A 20,972-nucleotide genomic window follows, 5' to 3' on the forward strand; every position below is an offset into this window, starting at 1 on the left:
GTTCCACAGCCTTGTCTAACTCAATGAAACTATGAGCCATGCTGTGCAGGGCCACCCAAGATAGATTCGTGGTGGAAAGTTCTGAAAAATGTGGTCCACTGGAGAAAGGAATGGCAAATCACTTTAGCATTCTTGCCTGCAGGACCCCATGAACAGTATGAAAAGGCAAAAAGATATGACACTGAAAGATGAACTGCCCAGGTTGGTAGGTGCCCAATATACTACTGGAGAAGAGTGGAGAAATAACTCCAGAAAGAATGAAGCAGCTGAGCCAAAGTGGAAACAACATGCAGCTGGGGATGTGTCTGGTGGTGAAAGTAAAGTCCAATGCTGTAAAGAACAATATTGCATAGGAACCTGGAATGTTAGGTCCATGAATCAATGTAAATTGGACATGGTCAAGCAAGAGATGGCAACAGTGAACATCAACATTTTAGTGATCAGTGAACTAAAATGAATGAAATTTTAGTTCACTAAAATGAATGGGAGAATTTAATTCAGATGACCATTATATCTACTACTGTGGGCAAGAATCCCTTAGAAGAAATGGAGTAGCTCTCACAGTCAACCAAAGAGTCCAAAATGCAGTACTTGGGTACAATCTCAAAAATGACAGAATGATCTCTGTTCATTTCCAAGGCAAACCATTCAATATCATGGTAATCCAAGTCTATGCCCCAACCACTTATACTGAAGAAGCTGAAGTTGAATGGTTCTGTGAAGATCTACAAGACCTTCTACAACTAACACCCCCCAAAAGACGTCTTTTCATTATAGGAGACTGGAATGCAAAGCAGGAAGTCATGAGATACCTGGAATAACAGGCAAGTTTGGCCTTGGAGTACAAAACGAAGCAGGGCAAAGGCAAACCGAGTTTTGCCAAGAGAACGCACTGGTCATAGCAAACACCTTCCAACAACACAAGAGATGACTCTACACATGGACATCATCAGACGGTCAATACCAAAATATTCTTGGCAGCCAAAGATGGAGACGCTCTATACAGTCACCAAAAACAAGACTGGAAGCTGACTATGGCTCAGAACATGAACTCCTTATTGCAAAATTCAGACTTAAGTTGAAGAAAGTAGGGAAAACCACTAGGCCATTCGGGGGTGTGGGGGGGTGTGGGTGTGTGTGTGGGTGTGTGTGTGTATTAGTTGCTCAGTTGTGTCCACCTCTTTGTGACCCCAGGGACTGAAACCTGCCAGGCTCCTCTGTCCATGAAATTCTCCAGGCAAGAATACTAGAGTGGGGTTGCCATTTTCTTTTCCAGGGAGTCTTCCCGACTCAGGGATCGAACCTGGGCTTCCCACATTGCAGACAAACTCTCTACAGTCTGAGCCACTAGGGAAGCCCATTCAGGTATGACCTAAATCAAATACCTTACAATTATACAGTGGAAGTGACAAACAGAGTCAAGGGATTAGATCTGATAGAGTGCCTAAAGAACTATGGACAAAAATTCATAACATTATACAGGACGCAGTGATCAAAACCATCCCCAAGTAAAAGAAATCCAAAGAGGCAAAATGGTTGTATCAGGAGGCCTTACAAATAGCTGAGAAAAGAACCGAGGCTAAAGGCAAAGGAGATAAGGAAAGATACACCCATCTGAATCCAGAGTTACACAGAATAGCAAGGAGAGACAGGAAAGCCTTCCTAAGTGAACAATGTAAAGAACTAGAGGAAAACAATAGAATGAGAAGGACTAGAGATCTCTTCAAGAAAATCAGAGACACCAAGGGAACATTTCATTCAGAGAGGGGCATGATAAAGGACAGAAGCAGTATGGACCTAACAGAAGCAGAAGATATTAAGAAGAGGTGGCAAGAATACACAGAACTGTACAAAAAAGACGTTCATGACCTGGATTGGTCACCTAGAGCCAGACATCCTGGAATGCGAAGTCAAGTGGGCCTTAGGAAGCGTCAATATGGACAAAACTAGTGGAGGTGATGGAATTCCAGGGGAGTTATTTCAAATCTTAAAAGATGATGCTGTTAAAGTGCTGCACTTCATATACAAGAAAATTTGGAAAACTCAGCAGTGGCCACAGGACTGGAAAAGATAAGTTTTTATTCCAATCCCAAAGAATGGCAATGCCAAAGAATGCTCAAACTGCTGCACAGTTGCACTTATCTCACATGCTAGCAAGGTAATGCTCAAAATCCTTCAAGCTAGGCTTCAGCAGTACATGAACCAAGAACTTTCAGTTGTACAAGTAGGATTTAGAAAAGGTAGAGGAACCAGAGATCAAATTGCCAACATCTTTTAGATCATAGAAAAAGCAAGAGAATCCCAGAAAAACATCTACTTCTGCTTCATTGACTACACTAGAGCCTTTGATTGTATGGATCAAAACAAACTGTGGAAAATTCTTCAAGAGATGGGAATACCAGACCCCTTACATGCCTCCTGAAAAATCAGTTTGCAGATCAAGAAGCAACAGTCATAACCAGACATGGAACAACAGACTGGTTCCAAAGTAGGAAAGGACTCCGTCAAGACTATATATTGTCACTGCTTATTTAACGTATATGCAGAGTACATCATATGAGTACAACTGCAGAGTACAAAAGCCAGGTTGGATGAAGCACAAGCTGGAATCAAGACTGCCGAGAGAAATAATAACCTCAGATGCACAGATGACGCCACCCTTACGGCAGAAAGCGAAGAGGAACTAAAGAGCCTCCTGATGAAGGTGAAAGAGGAGAGTGAAAAAGCTGGCTTAAAACTCAACATTCAGAAAACTAAGATTATGGTATCTAGTCCCATCACTTCATGGCAAATAGACAGGAAAAATGTGCAAACTGTCAGATTTCATTTTCTTGGGCTCCAAAATCACTGCAGATGGTGACTGCAGCCATGAAATTAAAAGACGCTTGCTCCTTGGAAGAATAGCTATGACAAACCTAGACAGCATATTAAAAAACAGAGACATTACTTTGACAGCAAAGGCCCTTACAGTCAAAGCTATTGTTTTCCCAGCAGTCATGTATGCATGTGAGTTGGACCATAAAGAACGCTGAATGCCGAAGAATTGATGCTTTTGAACTGTGGTGTTGGAGAAGACTCCTGAGAGCCCCTTGGACTGTAAGGAGATCAAACCAATCAATCCTAAAGGAAATCAAATCTGAATATTCATTGGAAGGACTAATGCTGAAGCTGAAGCGCCAATACTTTGGCCACCTGATGAGAAGAGCTGACTCATTAGAAAAGACTCTGATTCTGGGAAAGACTGAGGGCAGGAGGAAAAGGGGACAACAGAGGATGAGATGGCTGGATGGCAGCACTGACTCAATGAATATGAATTTCAGCAAACTCCAGGAGATGGTAAAGGACAGGGAAGTCTGGTGTGCTGCAGTCCATGGGGTCACAAAGAATCCGATATAACTGAGCAACTGAAGAACACAGTAAGGGTCTGGGAGGACCAGCAAGAGACATACAGGGTCTGGGCATCCCGCTCCACCACTCTTCTAGGACTGAGGAGCCCTGTGTACCGGGCGGTCCAAGCGCAGGAGCCACAGGAAGGCTTCCCGCCCCTTCCTCACTTCTAGTGAAGTTCTCACCGTGCTTTTAGAACAGCCTGTTATTTTCTTTCTGACTTAAGAATCAGACTCAAAATGTTTGGACCTCTGGGGTTTAGCAGTTTTCAAATGCTACAGTGTTTCCGTCACAGTCCTGGTAGTAGGCGGTCAGCTACTGACAGAGGTCAGAGCATATGAAAACACAGCGCTTTCTCAGACCCATGAGGACCTCGTCATTCAGAGTTGTGGAACCCTCCCTGTACACTGAGAATCAGAGCAGCTTCTTTCAGAGTCTGCATTTCCACAGAGAAGCCACGACCTGCTGCAAGAATGCCATCTTTCACCTGGGCTCTCAGACCAGCTTCAGGAGTCAAGAAAACGTTGATCTCTCCAGTCGTGAGATGGGAGGAACAGAAATCTAGCTGCCATGGGACTACGTGTAGAACTGACCACCTACTGCAGGTCTGACTCTTTCCAGAAGGGATCATGATAAAAACAACTCACATCTGACGAGCAATTCACCACATACAAAGTGTCTTGATACACATTACTGCCTTTTTTACTTTAAGGAAAATCTCCTTAGGCCAAAGGGGAACCAACACTCTGCTGTCAAGCAACCTGGTGACTCAGAGGTAAAGAATCTGCCTGCCAATGCAGGAGACACAGGAGACTCAGGTTCCATCCCTGGATCGGCAAGATCCCCTGGAGGAGGAAATGGCAAGGAGCTCCAGTATTCTTGCCTGGAGAATCTCATGGACAGAGGACCCTGGCAGGCTACAGTCCATGGGGTCACAAAGAGTTGGACATGACTGAGTGAGCACAAGCACACGAGCACGCACACACAACCTGCTGAAGAGGGAAGGGGTGCTTCTTCCCCGGCTCAGCAGAGGAGTGGGCTGTGAGAATCCCGCTGCAGAGGAAGAGAACTCCCCAAGGAGCTTTCCTCCTCCTGGAGGGAGGAGAGTGGCCGAGATGAGGGCCATCTGAAGACAGGGGCCAACCCCAGTGAAAGTCAGAGGGTGTTCAAATCCTAACTCAAAAGCCCCCTCCAGAGTTCCACATGAAATCGTGTGAGGAGACCAACCTCAGAAAGAGCCCCTGCCCTCCGAGGCCCAGAGCTCAGCAGCTTAAATTTCTAAGTGGAGAAATAGGGAAGCTTTTCTACGCCTCGCATGGAATCAATTTCGCAAAAACACCACAGCCCTAGCTGTGCAGCCTCAGAGCACCCCAGGCTTCCACGAGCCTCAGCACCTTTGTGTATAAAATGTCCTTCTGTGAAGAATACACACAGCACAGTCAGCACAGGCTTCAGTCCAGGGGCTGTTACGCAGTGAGTGTGCGGAGAACAAGCTGTACTCACGTGTGCTCCCCACTCTGTTCACCATGGAAGCACTGTGAGTGTGGGCTAACAGATTAAAAATAAGCCAGTCACATATATTCGACAAAATAGTACACAGAAGGCAATCCTCCACTTCCATGTCTCACAGATGAAAACCCTGCCTTGGCGATGCTGAACCTTTAAAGAATGAAATCACTAAGGTCTGTCTTCCTGAGATTTAAGCCCTCTGCGTGGCCTTGAAAATTAAACGTGTAAGTTACTTCTTTGGCCAAGGTTTTAAATCATGTGAAGTAAAACACAGCTAACTCCATGAAACACACACACAACTTTCCCTGAACACTATCTGAAGCCAAAATAACACATCCTGATGACATGTTCAGTTCCCAGTTTCACTATTCTTGATAATAACAGCTACCATTATTAAATGAGTTTGAGCAGGCTCCAGGAGTTGGTGATGGACAGGGAAGCCTGGCGTGCTGCAGTCCATGGGGTCGCAAAGAGTCGGACACGACTGAGTGAGTGAACGAAACTGACTGACCATTATGGAAAACGTGTTCAGCAGAACCATTTGAAATTGCTCTTTCTATACGTCCAAAATGGACAGATTTCAGCCATGTGACCCAGTTCACCCCCAGGCCCAGGCACTGTGTTGGGTGCCCTGTGTCCATGGACGGACTAACTGAAGCCTTGCAGTCACTCCGAAGCAACAGTCAGTGTCACCATTTTACAGACCAAGAGCGGACACACAGGCTGGTCAACAAACTCACTCGGGGTCAACAGCTAACAAGTAGGATTTGCACCCCTAATCTACTACTGTACTTCTCCACCATACACAGGGGGCTCTGCTAAATCTTCACATTTTATAAAGAAGAGAAAAGCAGGCACATTGATGCTGGCAGGATACACTTTCAAGCCAGTGCAGATGTCACCTCCCACCATCACACCTTCTTTATATGCCTTCATTCTGCACGTCCAGAAACTTGGAACCGATTTAGGAAATGTTATTGTATTCACTACAGAAACGGTGAGTCAGAACACTTCAGCTAAAAATACAATACTACTACTCAAACTGGCTTAAGCAACTAATCACACTTACGACATCTTATCAAGTCCAGACTAGAGCTAGATTCACTGGCTCAGGTACATTGTCAAAGACCTCAGTCCGCTGTTCCCCCCACCCTGCCCTCCACTGCCTCACTGTACAGCAAATGCACTCTGCTCATGCTTCAAGGCTCCACGCTTCCTTGCTCACATCCAACAAGGGGAAAGCCTCTCCACCCTCCATGGGTCTAGCCTGGCCTCATTAGCTCATGCGTCCACTTCCAAACCAGTGACTGAGGGCTGTGCACTTAGTGGACAAGCCCTGAATCCAAAACCTATCACTGACACAGGCCAGGACTGCCATGACTGCCTCAGACCACTAATCCCAACCCTGTCCTACACAGTACAGTCACCCGGAAGGTGTGAACTCTCGACACCCAGGCCCACTCCCAATCAGTTACATCACAGCTTCCACAGATAGGGGCCCAAAGCTGACCAGCAGCGACAGGTAGGGTACACTGAAATTAAACGACGTTTGCTCCTTGGAAGAATAGCTATGACCAACGACAGCATATTAAAGAGCAGAGACATTACTTTGTCAACAAAGGTCCATCTAGTCAAAGCTGAGGTTTTTTCAGTGGTCATGCATAGATGTGTGAGGTGGATGTGTGTCTGTGTTCTCTTTAGTTAGTAGTTCAGGTGCTCAGTTGTGTCTGACTTTGTGACCCCACAGACTGCAGCATGCCTGGTTTCTCTGTCCATCACCAACTCCTGGAGCTTGCTCAAACTCATGTCCATCGAGTCGGTGATGCCATCCAACCATCTCATCCTTTGTCATCCCCTTCTCCTCCTGCCTTCAATCTTTCCCAGCATCAGGGTCTCTTCCAAGGAGTCAGTTCTTTGCATCAGGTGGCCAAAGTAAGAGTTTCAGCTTCAGTATCAGTCCTTCCAATGAATATTAAGGACTGATTTCCTTTAGGATTGACTGGTTTGATCTCCTTGCAGTCCAAGGGACTCTCAAGAGTCTTCTCCAACACCACTGCTCAAAAGCATCAATTCTTCAGTGCTCAGCTTTCTTTATAGTCCAACTCTCACATCCATACATGACTACGGAAAAACCATAGCCTTGACTAGATGGACCTTTGTTAGCCAAGTAATGTCTCTGCTTTTTAATATGCTGAGTGGGTTGGTCACAGCTATTCTTCCAAGGAGCAAGAGTCTTTTAATTTCATAGCTGCAGTCACTATCAGCAGTTGGAGCCCAAGAAAATAAAGTCTGTCACTGTTCCCATTGTTTCCCCATCTATTTGCCATGAAGGGATGGGACCAGACGACATGATCTTAGTTTTCTGAATGTCGAGTTTTAAGCCAACTTTTTCACTCTCCTCTTTCACTTTCATCAAGAGGCTCTTTAGTTCTTCTTTGCTTTCTGCCATGAAGTTATACTTCATGAAATAAACATGAAGTATATTTCTTCCGGCAGTCTTGATTCCAGCTTGTGCTTCATCCAGCCTGACATTTCACATGATATATTCTACATATAAGTTAAATAATATACAACCTGACGTACTCCTTTCCTGATTTGGAATCAGTCTGTTGTTTCATGTCCAGTTCTAACTGTTACTTCTTGACCTGCATACATATTTCTCAGGAGGCAGGTACGGCGGTCTGGTATTCCCATTTCTTGGAGAATTTTCCAGTTTGCTGTGATCCACACGGTCAAAGGCTTTGGCGTAGTCAATAAAGCAAAAGTAGACGTTTTTCTGGAATTCTCCTGCTTCTTCTATGATCCAACGGATGTTGGCAATTTGATCTCTGGTTTCTCTGTCTTTTCTAAATCCAGCTTGAACATCTGGAGTTCTTTTCTTCCCCACAAAAGCCCCTGCTGGAGTTTAGATCTCTTTCCCAACGTCACATGGTCCATGGAAGGGACACGACCTAAGGTGCTGCCTAAGTCGTGCACAGTGTCCAGCATGCAAAGACATGACCAGAATCATCACGAGAGAGAGGCAGGTGGCTCCTAACTCAGCAGCTGCAGCTCAGCAACTGAGCCGCCTCAGCATTGTGGGGAGCACAGTCGCATGTCCTATAAACCAGGGGTGACCATCTTCGAGGGCTGTGACCTGACCCAGCTGGAAGAATGGCTCTGAAGAATCCTGTGTCCCTCATGCAGCAGAACCAGAGCTCTGCGGGCACCTCCCCAGGCTAGCCAGCTGAGGAGCCGTGCCTTCCACGCTGCCCCTGAGTTGCAGTCATGGTGGCTCCCGGTTCTCAGGCCTTCCCCCAGCCCGGAGAGCCAGCTCTGCTATGTGACAGTCTCCACACCCCAGGCCTCTGCTTCATCACTCCTCTAAGAACGACTCCCACACCTATGCCTCTGGCCCATTACGTGAGCCCCAAGTTTTTCATCTCCAATGACCTCTTGAATAGGTTCCTTCAGACTGTAGTTTTACTGTTACTTCAAACTGAGCATACCCCACACCAAACTCACACACACATATATATACATAATTTTATTTGTTTAGTTTTGGCGTGCTGGTCTCTGTTGCTGCACAGGCCTTCCCTGATTTCGGCAAGCAGAGGGCTCTTCTCTAGCTGTGCTGTGCAGGCTTCTCACTGCAGTGGCTTCTCGTGTCGCACCGCATGGGCTCTAGGGCATGCAGCTTCCGTAGCTGCAGCTGCTGGGGTCTTAGAGCACAGGTTCAAATGCAGTGCATGGGATTAGCTGCTTCGTGGCATGTGGGATCTTCCCAGATCAGGGATCGAATCCACATCTCCTGCATTGGCAGGTGGATTCTTGACCACTGAGCCACCAGGAAAGTCCCCAAAGCTAATCTTTCTATATCAACTATCTCCCCTGTCTAAATTGTGATCATGAATTAATTATACTTACACTTTGATCACAGACTACAGTAATTTTCAACTGTTCGCAGCTTGTTGGATTTGACCCAGGTAAGCCAAATGTTTTCTGACATCCTTCAAGATATAAAGTAGTCATCTGATCACTCAATTCCATCAACAACTGAAAATCAAACATTTAAACTATGTTTCCTATTAAAATCGTTGTGTAAGGTCTGATTAATCAAAGAGAACGGACTCCCTGATCTCCTGTGGGAAGGTTGACTTATTCGTCCTATTGGACCTTCTGAAGGCCAAGTGTCAAGTCAATAATGTTTGAGAGATTTTTACTGCTTTTTTTTTTTTAAGATAAATACCACATCCACCACACTAACAGTTTAAACACTGTGTTAATGCAAAGCATTAGGAGAAATATTTAACCAACATAATAAAGCATTTATATAGAAAATATTTGTAAATAAAGACCTTAAATATTTTGCTTTTTGATCACATGTTATCATCACAGTTCATGTAATAAAGATGTAGCTTACTAGGATCATGACTCTTGCAAGGCCATCTATTGGGCTGATAGGAATGTTGAAAATATGTAACTTAACTTTCACCAGCACCCAAACTCTCAGCCTTTCTCTGTGCATATAACCCAAATATATATTCCCAAATGCCAAGTATTCTCTGTGATATAACCAAATTACAGACATAGCTTTGCATCTTTGTGAGAAGATGGACCACTGCATGCTAGCTGAAAGGCCTCCTTCATTGGCTGGAGATGTATCTTTGAGCACGTCCTGTGGATTACAGGTGCCTGGGGTTATCAGTGAGCCAAACAGGACTGCTGACCTCTTAGAGCTCTCATTCCCGTGTGGCAGACAGTCAACAACAAGCAGACCAACCAGGGGACTACAAAGAATATCAGAAGGTGGCTGGTGCTCAGAAAAGGAGAACATGAAACCACAGTGAGGAGACAGGCAGAACAAAGGTACACTGCTCTCACTGAAGGGAAAACGATGCTTATACTAACTCCAGAAAACAAGAGATGCTCCTCAAAGAAGATGTTGGAGTAACTCAAAATTTGAGAACAAGGTAAAGAGCCAAGCCTTGGGAAGGGCAGAGTGAAGTTGACTGCAAACTGGAGGACTCCTTTCTGCATCCCTGTGTCAGCACTCTGAGCTGGCTGCCACGACCAACAGCACAGATATACTGCCCTAGGCGGCCAGGCAGGTAGCCACAGGGCAGCCCTGGTCACACCTCATAGATCCAGGGCCCAGACTGGGAAAAATACTCTTTTTCAGCAGCTTCAGCTAGACCATACCTAGCAGATGACTCTGGTCTGGTTCAGGTCGTATGCCCATCACTACAATCATCACTGAGGCACTGCTAGGCCCTACACTAACCAGAAAGTGAGAGTAAAAGTCACCCAGTCAGGTCCAACTCTTTGCAACCCCATGGAATTTTCCAGGCCAGAATACTGGAGTGGGTAGCCCTTCCCTTCTCCAGGGGATCTTCCCAACCCAGGGATTGAACCCAGGTCTCCCACATTGCAGGCAGATTCTTTACCAGCTGAGCCACAAGAGAAGTCCAAGAATACTGGAGTGGGTAGCCTATCCCTTCTCCAGCAGATCTTCCCAACCCAGGAACTGAACCAGGGTCTCCTGCATTGCAGGCAGATTCTTTACCAACTGACACTAACCAGGGGTCCAGGTAAAAGGCCCGCTCCAGGGAAGAAGGCAGGAAGAACATGCTGAGCAGACCCAAGCAACAGCCCTACAGAAACTGAGTCAAGGCTAGTGCTCCTAGCCCGAGCATGCCATGAGCTTCACTGAACTACGGTCCAAGAAGATATTCCATACGGTTCTGATCATATGAAATTGAGATCTGCTTCAAAACCCAGAAAATGATCACTTTCATAAATTTCCCACATGTGTCTGAAACAAGCCAACAGCTGGAATCTTCTACGCATTTGGGGCGGGGGAGGGGGCAGACTGACTGTGCTTTTCAAACCATTCACATCCTTACTGGGTGTTTGTGCTTTTCTAGCTATCAAGCATGGAGTGGAGTGGGATAAAACCCCCCTGATCGTGGGTTTGTGAATCCCTTCTCATGAGTACCTCTGGGAGCCCCGCCAGGCTCCTCACTGACGGTGGGAATGGGCTCTGCTTCCTGTCCCCAGGCCCCGGGAGGACACAGGAACTAAAGGTCATCTGGATAGATGCCCTCAGAGTTAGCTTGGGTCCCCAGTAGCCTCTCCACCATCAGCTTTCATTCAGCTTTTGTGCTCTGGGTATAATTACTATTTTTCTAGCTCAGAGGAGGAGTTTAAAATGTTTTTGTTTTGTTTTAACACCTCACCCAACATTTTGACTGTTTTCAGTGAGGAGAGTTGTCCAGGACCTATTCCATCACCCCCCTGCCTCCTAATCCATGGCCTGCGAGGATGGACTATGGGGAGATCTGCGGGAGGTGACTGAAGGCCTCTAAACAAAAGACAGTGGAGGCTCAAAACCACGTGGAAGTGGTGGACTGTGGTCAGACTATGGATGTATTCTGAAAGTAGGGCCATCAGGATTTCCTAACAGATTGCACGTGGGTGTCAGAGAAAAAGGAGACAAAAACTACTCCACGTCTTTACAGGCTGGAGAAACTAGAAACAGTCATCAACTGAAGCCGGAAGGCCATGGTAGAGGTTGGTGGGGAAAGGTTGGGAACTTAGTTAGCTGAGTGGAGATGTCAAATAAACAGTTAGATAAGTGAGCCTGGCGTCAGGGAGAGAGTCTGGACTAAAGATACAAACTGGGCAGAACTATCAATGTTTACTATCACTTAGATAAACCAAATATGTGCAGGACAGGAGTCCTACATGCTTATTCAACACTGTCAAGAAGAGCAGAAAAAAGCAGCATGGAAAGCTAAAAGTGAGGCCTTCACGCCAGTGCACATTAACGGTTACAGATCCTACGCTCATCAACCCCACTCGCTCTGGCCCATCAGCTAAGTGCTAGAGTCCGAGCCAGCTCTGCGGCTTAAGAGGAATGTGAAGAATCTGCAGAAAGCCTGGGAAAAAGCCAGCCACATAGCTGAATAAAGGGAAGGAAAGTGCAACCCAGCAAAGGTTAAAGGAAATGAGATTATTTAGTCAGGGATGATAAATAGCAACTGTCTTGTACCCTGGATCAAAGAAGTCCGGAAACTTGAAAGCAACTTGCTACCTTTAGGTCAAACAAACCGAAAGGCAGTGTGCTTTCACCACGGCATAAAAGATTTAGATTAAAAGTAAAAAGGGAAATACCTATTTAACACCTATTTAAATACCTACTGTATCAGGTGTTGGCTCGGGCACTACTGTGTTTTAATACACACTGAGACCCTTGAGGCAGATCAGAAAAGGGAGATCCTAAAAGGTAAGTTCCCAAGTAGAAGAGCTGTCATTTCCCCCAGGTTTAAGGAATCCTAAAATCCATGTTCCTTAAAACATATCAAATTTTCTAACATGAAAACTGATAAATGTAGGAACTATTTACTGGAAGAAATAATTAAATCTTTTTCTTTTACAAATTAGGAGAGATTCTTATTTTCTAGTACAATATCATACAGCAGATCTACCTAAAAGCAAAGGGGCAGAAAAAGACAGTTTTAAAATTCTTAGTCCTGAGCAGTTATGACAGTCTAGAGTTATGAAAACAGCCACACCACTACAACCAACACTGAGGACATACTGCTTCTCAGACGATATTTCTGTTTTCTCATTCTGTAATAAAATATATATTCATCTTCCTAAAATACACACCAAATTCTGTAACAAATTTCAACTTTTAAGTTGAAGCAATTTTCAACATAATTCAGGGGACAAACATCCTGGGCTTGACAGACCTTGTTTTCAATCTGCCTGCGGTAACAAATACCTCTAAGGACATCAAGAAGATGACCTTTCAGAAGACTGATTAGGCTTGGGCTGTACTCACTGTGTCAAAAGTACCATTACTGTTATCATGAACAAGGAACCTTGCCAGCGGAGACAAGAGACATTAAGGCATCTTCGCCCCACCCCCCACTGCATGGGACCCGCAGTTCAAGCAGGAACAAGCCACCCTGGTCAAAGAACGCCACCTCTGGTGAGTGTCTGGAACTGACAGACACTGTTGGGTTGTTGGCTACCTCTTTCACTTCAGTCGCTCAGTCGTGTCCGACTCTTTGCGACCCCATGAATCGCAGCACGCCAGGCCTCCCTGTCCATCACCAACTCCTGGAGTTCACTCAGACTCATGTCCATTGAGTCAGTGATGCCATCCAGCCATCTCATCCTCTGTCGTCCCCTTCTCCTCCTGCCCCCAATCCCTCCCAGCATCAGAGTCTTTTCCAATGAGCCAACTCTTCGCACGAGGTGGCCAAAGTACTGGAGTTTCAGCCTTTGCATCATTCCTTCCAAAGAAATCCCAGGGCTGATCTCCTTCATAATGGACTGGTTGGATCTTCTTGCAGTCCAATGGACTCTCAAGAGTCTTCTCCAACACCACAGATCAAAAACATCAATTCTTCGGCACTCAGCTTTCTTCACAGTCCAACCCTCACATCCATACATGACCACAGGAAAAACCACAGCCTTGACTGAGACAGACTGAGACATCGGCAAGCAATGTCTCTGCTTTTGAATATGCTATCTAGGTTGCTCATAACTTTTCTTCCAAGGAGTAAGCATCTTTTAATTTCATGACTGCAATCACCATCTGCAGTGATTTTGGAGCCCCCCAAAATAAAGTCTGATACTGTTTCCACTGTTTCCCTATCTGTTTCCCATGAAGTGATGGGACCAGATGCCATGATCTTCATTTTCTGAATGTTGAGCTTCAAGCCAACTTTTCGCTCTCCTCTTTCACTTTCATCAAGAGGCTTTTTAGTTTCTCTTCACTTTCTGCCATAAGGGTGGTGTCATCTTCATATCTGAGGTTATTGATATTTCTCCCAACAATCTTGATTCCAGCTTGTGTTTCTTCCAGTTCAGCGTTTCTCATGATGCACTCTGCATATAAGTTAAATAAGCAGGGTGACAATATACAGCCTTGACGTGCTCCTTTTTCCTATTTGGAACCAGTCTGTTGTTCTATGTCCAGTTCTAACTGTTGCTTCCTGACCTGCATACAGATTTCTCAAGAGGCAGGTCAGATGGTCTGGTATTTCCACCTCTTTGAGAATTTTCCACAGTTTATTGTCATCCATACAGTCAAAGGCTTTGGCATACTCAATAAAGCAGAAATAGATGTTTTTCTGGAACTCTCTTGCTTTTTCCATGATCCAGCGGATGTTGGCAATTTGATCTCTGGTTCCTCTGCCTTTTCTAAAACCAGCTTGAACATCTGGAAGTTCACAGTTCATGCATTACTGAAGCCTGGATTGGAGAATTTTGAGCATTACTTTACTAACATGTGAGATGAGTGCAATTGTGCAGTAGTTTGAACACTCTTTGGCATTGCCTTTCTTTGGGATTGGAATGAAAACTGACCTTTTCCAGTCCTGTGGCCACTGCTGAGTTTTCCAAATTTGCTGGCATATTGAGTGCAGCACTTTCACAGCATCATCTTTCAGGATTTGAAATAGCTCAACTGGAATTCCATCACCTCCACTAGCTTTGTTCATAGTGATGCTTTCTAAGGCCCACTTGACTTCACATTCCAGGATGTCTGGCTCTAGATGACTGATCACATCATCATGACTATCTGGGTCGTGAAGATCTTTTTTGTATAGTTCTTCCAGGTATTCTTGCCACCTCTTCTTAACATCTTCTGCTTCTGTTAGGTCCAGACCATCTCTGTCCTTTATCAAGCCCATATTTGCATGAAATGTTCCCTTGGTATCTCTAATTTTCTTGAAGAGATCTCTAGTCTTTCCCATTCTGTTCTTTTCCTCTATTTCTTTGCATTGATTGCTGAGGAAGGCTTTCTTATCTCTTCTTGCTATTCTTTGGAACTCTGCATTCAGATGCTTATATCTTTCCTTTCCTCCTTTGTTTTTTGCTTCTCTTCTTTTCATAGCTATTTGTAAGGCCTCCCCAGACAGCCATTTTGCTTTTTTGCCTTTCTTTTCCATGGGGATGGTCTTGATCCCTGTCTCCTATACAATGTCACAAACCTCATTCCATAGTTCATCAGGCACTCTATCTACCAGATCTAGGCCCTTAAATCTATTTCTCACTTCCACTGTATAATCATAAGGGATTTGATTTAGGTCATACCTGAATGGTCTAGCAGTTTTCCCTACTTTCTTCAATTTAAGTCTGAATTTGGTAATAAGGAGTTCATGATCTGAGCCACAGTCAGCTCCTGGTCTTGTTTTTGCTGACTGTATAGAGCTTCTCCATCTTTGGCTGCAAACAATATAATCAATCTGATTTCGGTGTTGACCATCTGGTGATGTCCATGTGTAGAGTCTTCTCTTTGTTGGAAGAGGGTGTTTGCTATGACCAGTGCATGTTCTTGGCAAAACTCTATTAGTCTTTGCCCTGCTTCATTCCGCATTCCAAGGCCAAATTTGCCTGTTACTCCAGGTGTTTCTTGACTTCTTACTTTTGCATTCCAGTCCCCTATAATGAAAAGGACATCTTTTTTGGGTGTTAGTTCTAAAAGGTCTTGTAGGTCTTCATAGAACCGCTCAACTTCAGCTTCTTCAGCCTTACTGGTTGGGGCATAGCCTTGGATTACTGTGATACTGAATGGTTTGCCTTGGAAACATTCTGTCGTTTTTGAGATTGCGTCCAATTACTGCATTTCGGACTCTTTTGTTGACCATGATGGCTACTCCATTTCTTCTAAAGGATTCCTGCCCACAGTAGTAGATATAATGGTCATCTGAGTTAAATTTACCCATTCCAGTCCATTTTAATTCGCTGATTCCTAGAATGTCAACGTTCACTCTTGCCATCTCTTGTTGACCACTTCCAATTTGCCTTGATTCATGGACCTGACATTCCAGGTTCCTATGCAATATTGCTACCTCTTAGAGTAGCCTAAATGAAAACAAAACTCAGAAGGACCTTCACTTGGCCCTGGAACATTTCTGGTGCACCACAGGTAGAAAAGACCTTCTTTCTATAGAACAATTGGCAGAAGGTGCTGGAAGATCACTGGCTGCAAGCGAGCTTAAATAGAGAGGGTTTGTGGTTTTGGGACATCATCTCTCAGGCTGAGCCACGCCAAATCTGGAGACAAGGGAAGGTGACAGGTCACTTGGAACTAATGTCCATCTTAGAGGTACTTCCTGCAGGGCAGAGGTCAGCAGAGTGGCTGAGAGACAGGGCCTGGAGCTCAGCTGCCCAGACTCCCACCCAGGTATGACCTTGAGGAAGTCACTTCACCCCTGCATGCTTCACTTTCCCTATATACAAAACATAAATGATCATATTTACCTAATAAGAGTACTGAGAGAACTAGATCTGTGAACACACATAAAGCACTTAAGCAGTGACTGGCACTCAAAGGGCACAAGGAACTTATCTAATTATCCTTGCCCTTTTCCCACCCCACCTCCAGCTGGGACCCTCTGCCTGCATGTGGCCCACACTAACCAGCCTCAACAGTGACACCCCTTCCCCTCCAAGTCCAAGGCCAACCTCTGAGTCTATGGGTTCCTTGGTTCATATTCTCAAGAGAAAAGAAGCTGTTTGGTGAGGTTTCTAGTCCTCGTGGGCGAGTCATCCTGCACTATAAACATGGCCCCCTCCCCCGGCCACCTCCTTCCAGCTCTGGAAGGTGTGGGGCTTCACCTGACTGGCAGTTTACGAAGCAGCACACTGCAGTCTACCAGACGCTGGTAGGAGACACAGTCACTGGTGTCCAAGACCAAGAACAGCGCTCCTCCACAGCAACAGCCACATCCAGGGGGTCAGCACGGTCCAGCGAGACTCAGCTCCGCAGGGCCAGCCACACACCAAGGGCTGCACGCTCAGGGAAGCCACATCTTTCACAGGGGGAGTAGCCCTGCCAGAGTGCCCCCTAGAGGGAAGCCTGACCCGTCCCACATGAGCGTCAACAAGCCCACCCTTCCTTTCGTCCTCATGGTGCTCACAGCACATACAGCCAGAAAAAAGGTCAGATCCTCTACTCTCCCAGAGGTATCTAAATAGATGGATGTGTATACACTATTTCACTGATTGCAAGACTCGGTATTGCTAAAATGTCAAGTCTCCCCAAGATGAGCTGTCAATTCAACACAATCCTAACAAAAATACCAACAAGATTTTTTTTTTTTTTTTAGAAAGTGACAAGCTGATCCTCAAACTTGTATGGAAATGCAAAGGACTTTAGAAACAGTCAAGACAACTTTGACAAATAAGAAGAAAGTTGGAGGAGTTACATTACCTGAGTTACATTACCTGACTTACAGATTTCTTCTAAAGTATGGTATTGGCATCATGATACAAAAATGGGTCCACAAAACAGAATAATAGAGCCCGAAACTACACCCTCTCATAGAAGGTCATCAGATTTTCAGCAAAGGTCCAAACACAGCCCTGCTGAGCAGGGAAAATCTTCCAGACAAATGGAGACAGATCAGCTAGGTGGTGGCTTCATGCAAAATACACACACAACTTGGAGTCCTAGCTCTCAATACATATTAATTCAAATTTATCACAGACCTAAATGTGAAATGGAAAAATGCAAAAAGATGGAAGAAAACATTTTAAAAATCCATGTGACCTTCAGTTAGGCAAAAATTTCTATACCAAGAGCATGATTCATAGAAGAAAAAGAACAATAAATTAAACATCACCAAAATTAATAACTTCTGTTCTTTAAAGACGCTATTAAGAGCATGAAAAGGCAAGCAACAGACTGGGAGAAATTATCTGCAAACTAGATATGTGACAAAGGATTTGTATGCAGAATATGCAAAGAATCTCAGTGCTCAATTGAAACAACCTGATTTTCTTTTAATGGGCAAAAGTGTGAACAGACATTTAATCAGAGAAGATATCAGGATGGGCAAATAAACACAGGAAGAGATGCTCAACATCATTAGTCATAACATAAATGCAAATTAGTAATAACTAAATACAAATTAGTAATAACATAAATGTAGTGATCTACAGTCATGAAATTAAAAGACGCTTGCTCCTTGGAAGAAAAGCTATGACCAACCTAGTCAGCATATTAAAAAGCAGAGACATTACTTTGCCAACAAAGGTCTGTCTAGTCAAAGCTATGGTTTTTTTCAGTAGTCACATATGGATGTGAGAGGTGAACAATAAAGAAGGCTGAGTGCTGAAGAATTGATGCTTTTGAACTGCGGTGTTGGAGAAGACTCTTGAGAGTCCCTTGGACTGCAAGGAGATCAAATCAGTCCATCCTAAAGAAAATCAGTCCTGAATATTCATTGGAAGGACTGATACTGAAGCTGAAACTCTAATATTTTGGCCACCTGATGCGAAGAACTGACTCCTTGGAAAAGACCCTGATGCTGGGGAAGACTGAAGGCAGGAGGAGAAGGGAACAACAGAGGATGATGGTTAGATGGCATCACCAACTCGATGGACATGAGTTGAGCAAGCTCTGGGAGTTGGTGATGGACAGGGAAGCCTGGCGTGCTGCAGTCCATGGGGTGGCAAATAGTCAGACACGACTGAGCGACTTAACTGAGACTGAGTGAGGTCTGTCACCCACCACTTCCCCACCCCCAAAACATCTACAGTTAAGCAGAACGAGCACAGAGAGCACTGACAAAGACGCACAGCCAGCGCTAGCCCTCTGCTGGGGAAGGGGAGGGGCGGGGGGAGCGTGTGCAGAACAGCGCCGCCGCCGCTGCGCAGTGACAGCTGGGCGACTTCATTAAAACGGGCGTGCACCTACTACACAGGCCAGACGCTGTCCTTCTAGGTATGTGCCCGGGAGAAATGGAAGCCTATGTCCACGCAGAGACATGCAAGGTGCTCACGGCAGCTTTGCTCATAATAAGCTCAACCTGGGGACAGCCCACAGCTGAATAAAGAAAGCAACTGCACTTTATCCACATAACAGGATACTTACTATGTAGCAATAAAAAGGAATCAACTACTAATACACAAAATATAGATGGATTTCTCAAAATAATTATGCTGAGTGAAAAAGAGGCAAAAAAGAACGCAAAATGCATGGTTCCATTTATATAAACCTGGAGAAATTAAAACTAACCTGTAACACAGAGAGAAAGTGAGTGATTTTCTAGGAAGAGGAACACAGGGGTGAGAAAGAGAGCTGCAAGGGGCAAGGGTACCTTTCAGGAGTGACAGTGATGCTCGTTACCTTGATTGTGATGATGCTTTCACCATGTATAACTTACGTCAAAACTTACCGTTTGCCTTAAACAGGTATAGTCTATTGCATGTCAATTATACCTCAAAAAGTGTTACCAAAAAATAAGCATTTACTACCAACTGAAGCTCAAAACTAGAGACTGATCTGAATTACAAAAAAAAAGGGAAGTTAACTATTTTGAACACTTGAATGAAGTATGTTTCTACTAAAAATATATTAAAAATTATGCTGAACAGATGGGGGCAAAATTTTAGGTTCAATTGGAGGTAAGGGAGAAGAGGAGAAAGAGTAAATAAATTTTTTATTCCGAAGAAAATAAAAAACATTATATATACACACATACATATTGATATGTATGTGTGTATATATACATGTGTATATATATATTGATATGCATGTGTATATACATACGTGTATATATAGGGGTGTGTGTGTGTGTGTACATGGACCTCCAGCACTGCAGTCTCTCAGACTTTACCCCCGCACCACTGCTTCATGACGGGATTTCTCTATACCTGGTGTTCAGAGCCACAGACAACACACATGGTGCTGTATCCTTCACAAAGAAAGCAACAGGTTACTGCCACTTACTAGCTGTTTTATTAGGTAATTTTTCTCTGTATCACAGAATCACAACTAAATTGAAAGCAATACTTCAGAAACAGAACTAGAAATAACTGAGCACACCAGGGAGATTTCTGTAATCTAAAATCTGTTTCTTAAAAAACTGGTAACACCTTGGGATAATCCACTCTCACGTCTAATACTTTACCACTCCCTCCAGCCACAGAGGGACAGGTACACCAGCTGCACGAGGAACCTACAGGTGGACCCCTCCTTACCACTCAGAAGCCACCACAGCAAAGGGATGAATCCTGGGCTCTCACTAATGTACTTCAAGCCTTTCAGATTGATGCTCACGTTGTACAGGGACATCAGCATTAACCTGAAACGTAAAAGAGAATGGCGTTGAAATGCTGGCCCCCCCACCACAGTTTCACCCTAAATGAATCTCCTGGTTCACAGGACCCTAACACATTTAGGGGAGCCCCTACACTTGAGATATCCAATGCTTCAATCTGGAAGACAGGCATAGTAAGTAGAAGGCATGCGAAATAATACTTGTCTCTGTGAGGCTTCCTGAAAGGGGGGAACAATAATGCCATGTAATCCCACCTTTTATGAACTTACATAATTAAGTGACACAAATGAGGGCACAGGAAACCTCAAAGCCTTATTTACCTTTTATTAACCTTTTATTACCAATACTGCATTTACATACAGGCAGCCCTCAATTCATAAGTATACTCTACTCTAAAGGTTCAATTCACTGTTTAAAATTTAATCCTACCTTTCAATTAATGTTACCCATGAAGTCTGGGTGGCCAGGTCAGGCCATTCAACCCTGTTTAATCTACCATATAAGGATGCAGAAAACCACAATCCAACCATCGCTAACAACCAACAATCCTACTGACCTGGAGTTAAACAGGGTTTTACAAGTGGTCTTGGGAAAGGACCACAGCTAGTAATACAGAGTCAGATAAAAACTGAAAAGCTATAGAGTTGACTTCTGACAATATTGCAGAATAGAGAGAACCCCAAAACTTCATATTGCAAAGTAACAGAAAAGGCTATACAAATATTTTGCAAACTCTTGAAAAATGAATGGGCTTGCAAGAAATGATGGGAGACCATCTCTTACCAGGAACTGAGTGAGAGCTCAAATTCAGGAAGGTAAGGCCTAAAGACAGCTGATTCCAGAGACATGGGGCATCAGTGTCAGCGCCTTTGTGCAGAGGGACAGAAAGAAGAGCCTCTGACCAACATGAGACAGGGCTTCAGAGCATAGGCCCCTTCATGAAGCCAGAAGAATGTAAGCTGCCAAGTTTGGCTTGAATGCACACTTTCTGTGTGGCCTGAAAATCCA

At 44.5% G+C, this 20,972-nt stretch overlaps 1 protein-coding gene across 3 annotated transcripts in view; it reads right to left on the bottom strand.

Moving 5' to 3' along the window:
- The window catches only part of HSF2BP (heat shock transcription factor 2 binding protein), an 86,797-nt gene that overhangs the window by 13,694 nt on the left and 52,131 nt on the right, over nt 1-20,972 (bottom strand). For all 3 annotated transcript variants that reach the window (XM_069566372.1, XM_069566361.1, XM_069566355.1), the window contains one exon: nt 19,885-19,988. In XM_069566372.1, coding sequence (XP_069422473.1) covers nt 19,885-19,988 — 104 coding nt within the window. The remainder of the gene's footprint in view (nt 1-19,884; nt 19,989-20,972) is intronic.

This window comes from Ovis canadensis, chromosome 1 (assembly GCF_042477335.2).
Source record: "Ovis canadensis isolate MfBH-ARS-UI-01 breed Bighorn chromosome 1, ARS-UI_OviCan_v2, whole genome shotgun sequence".
In the NCBI taxonomy this organism is placed as follows: Eukaryota; Metazoa; Chordata; class Mammalia; order Artiodactyla; family Bovidae; genus Ovis; species Ovis canadensis.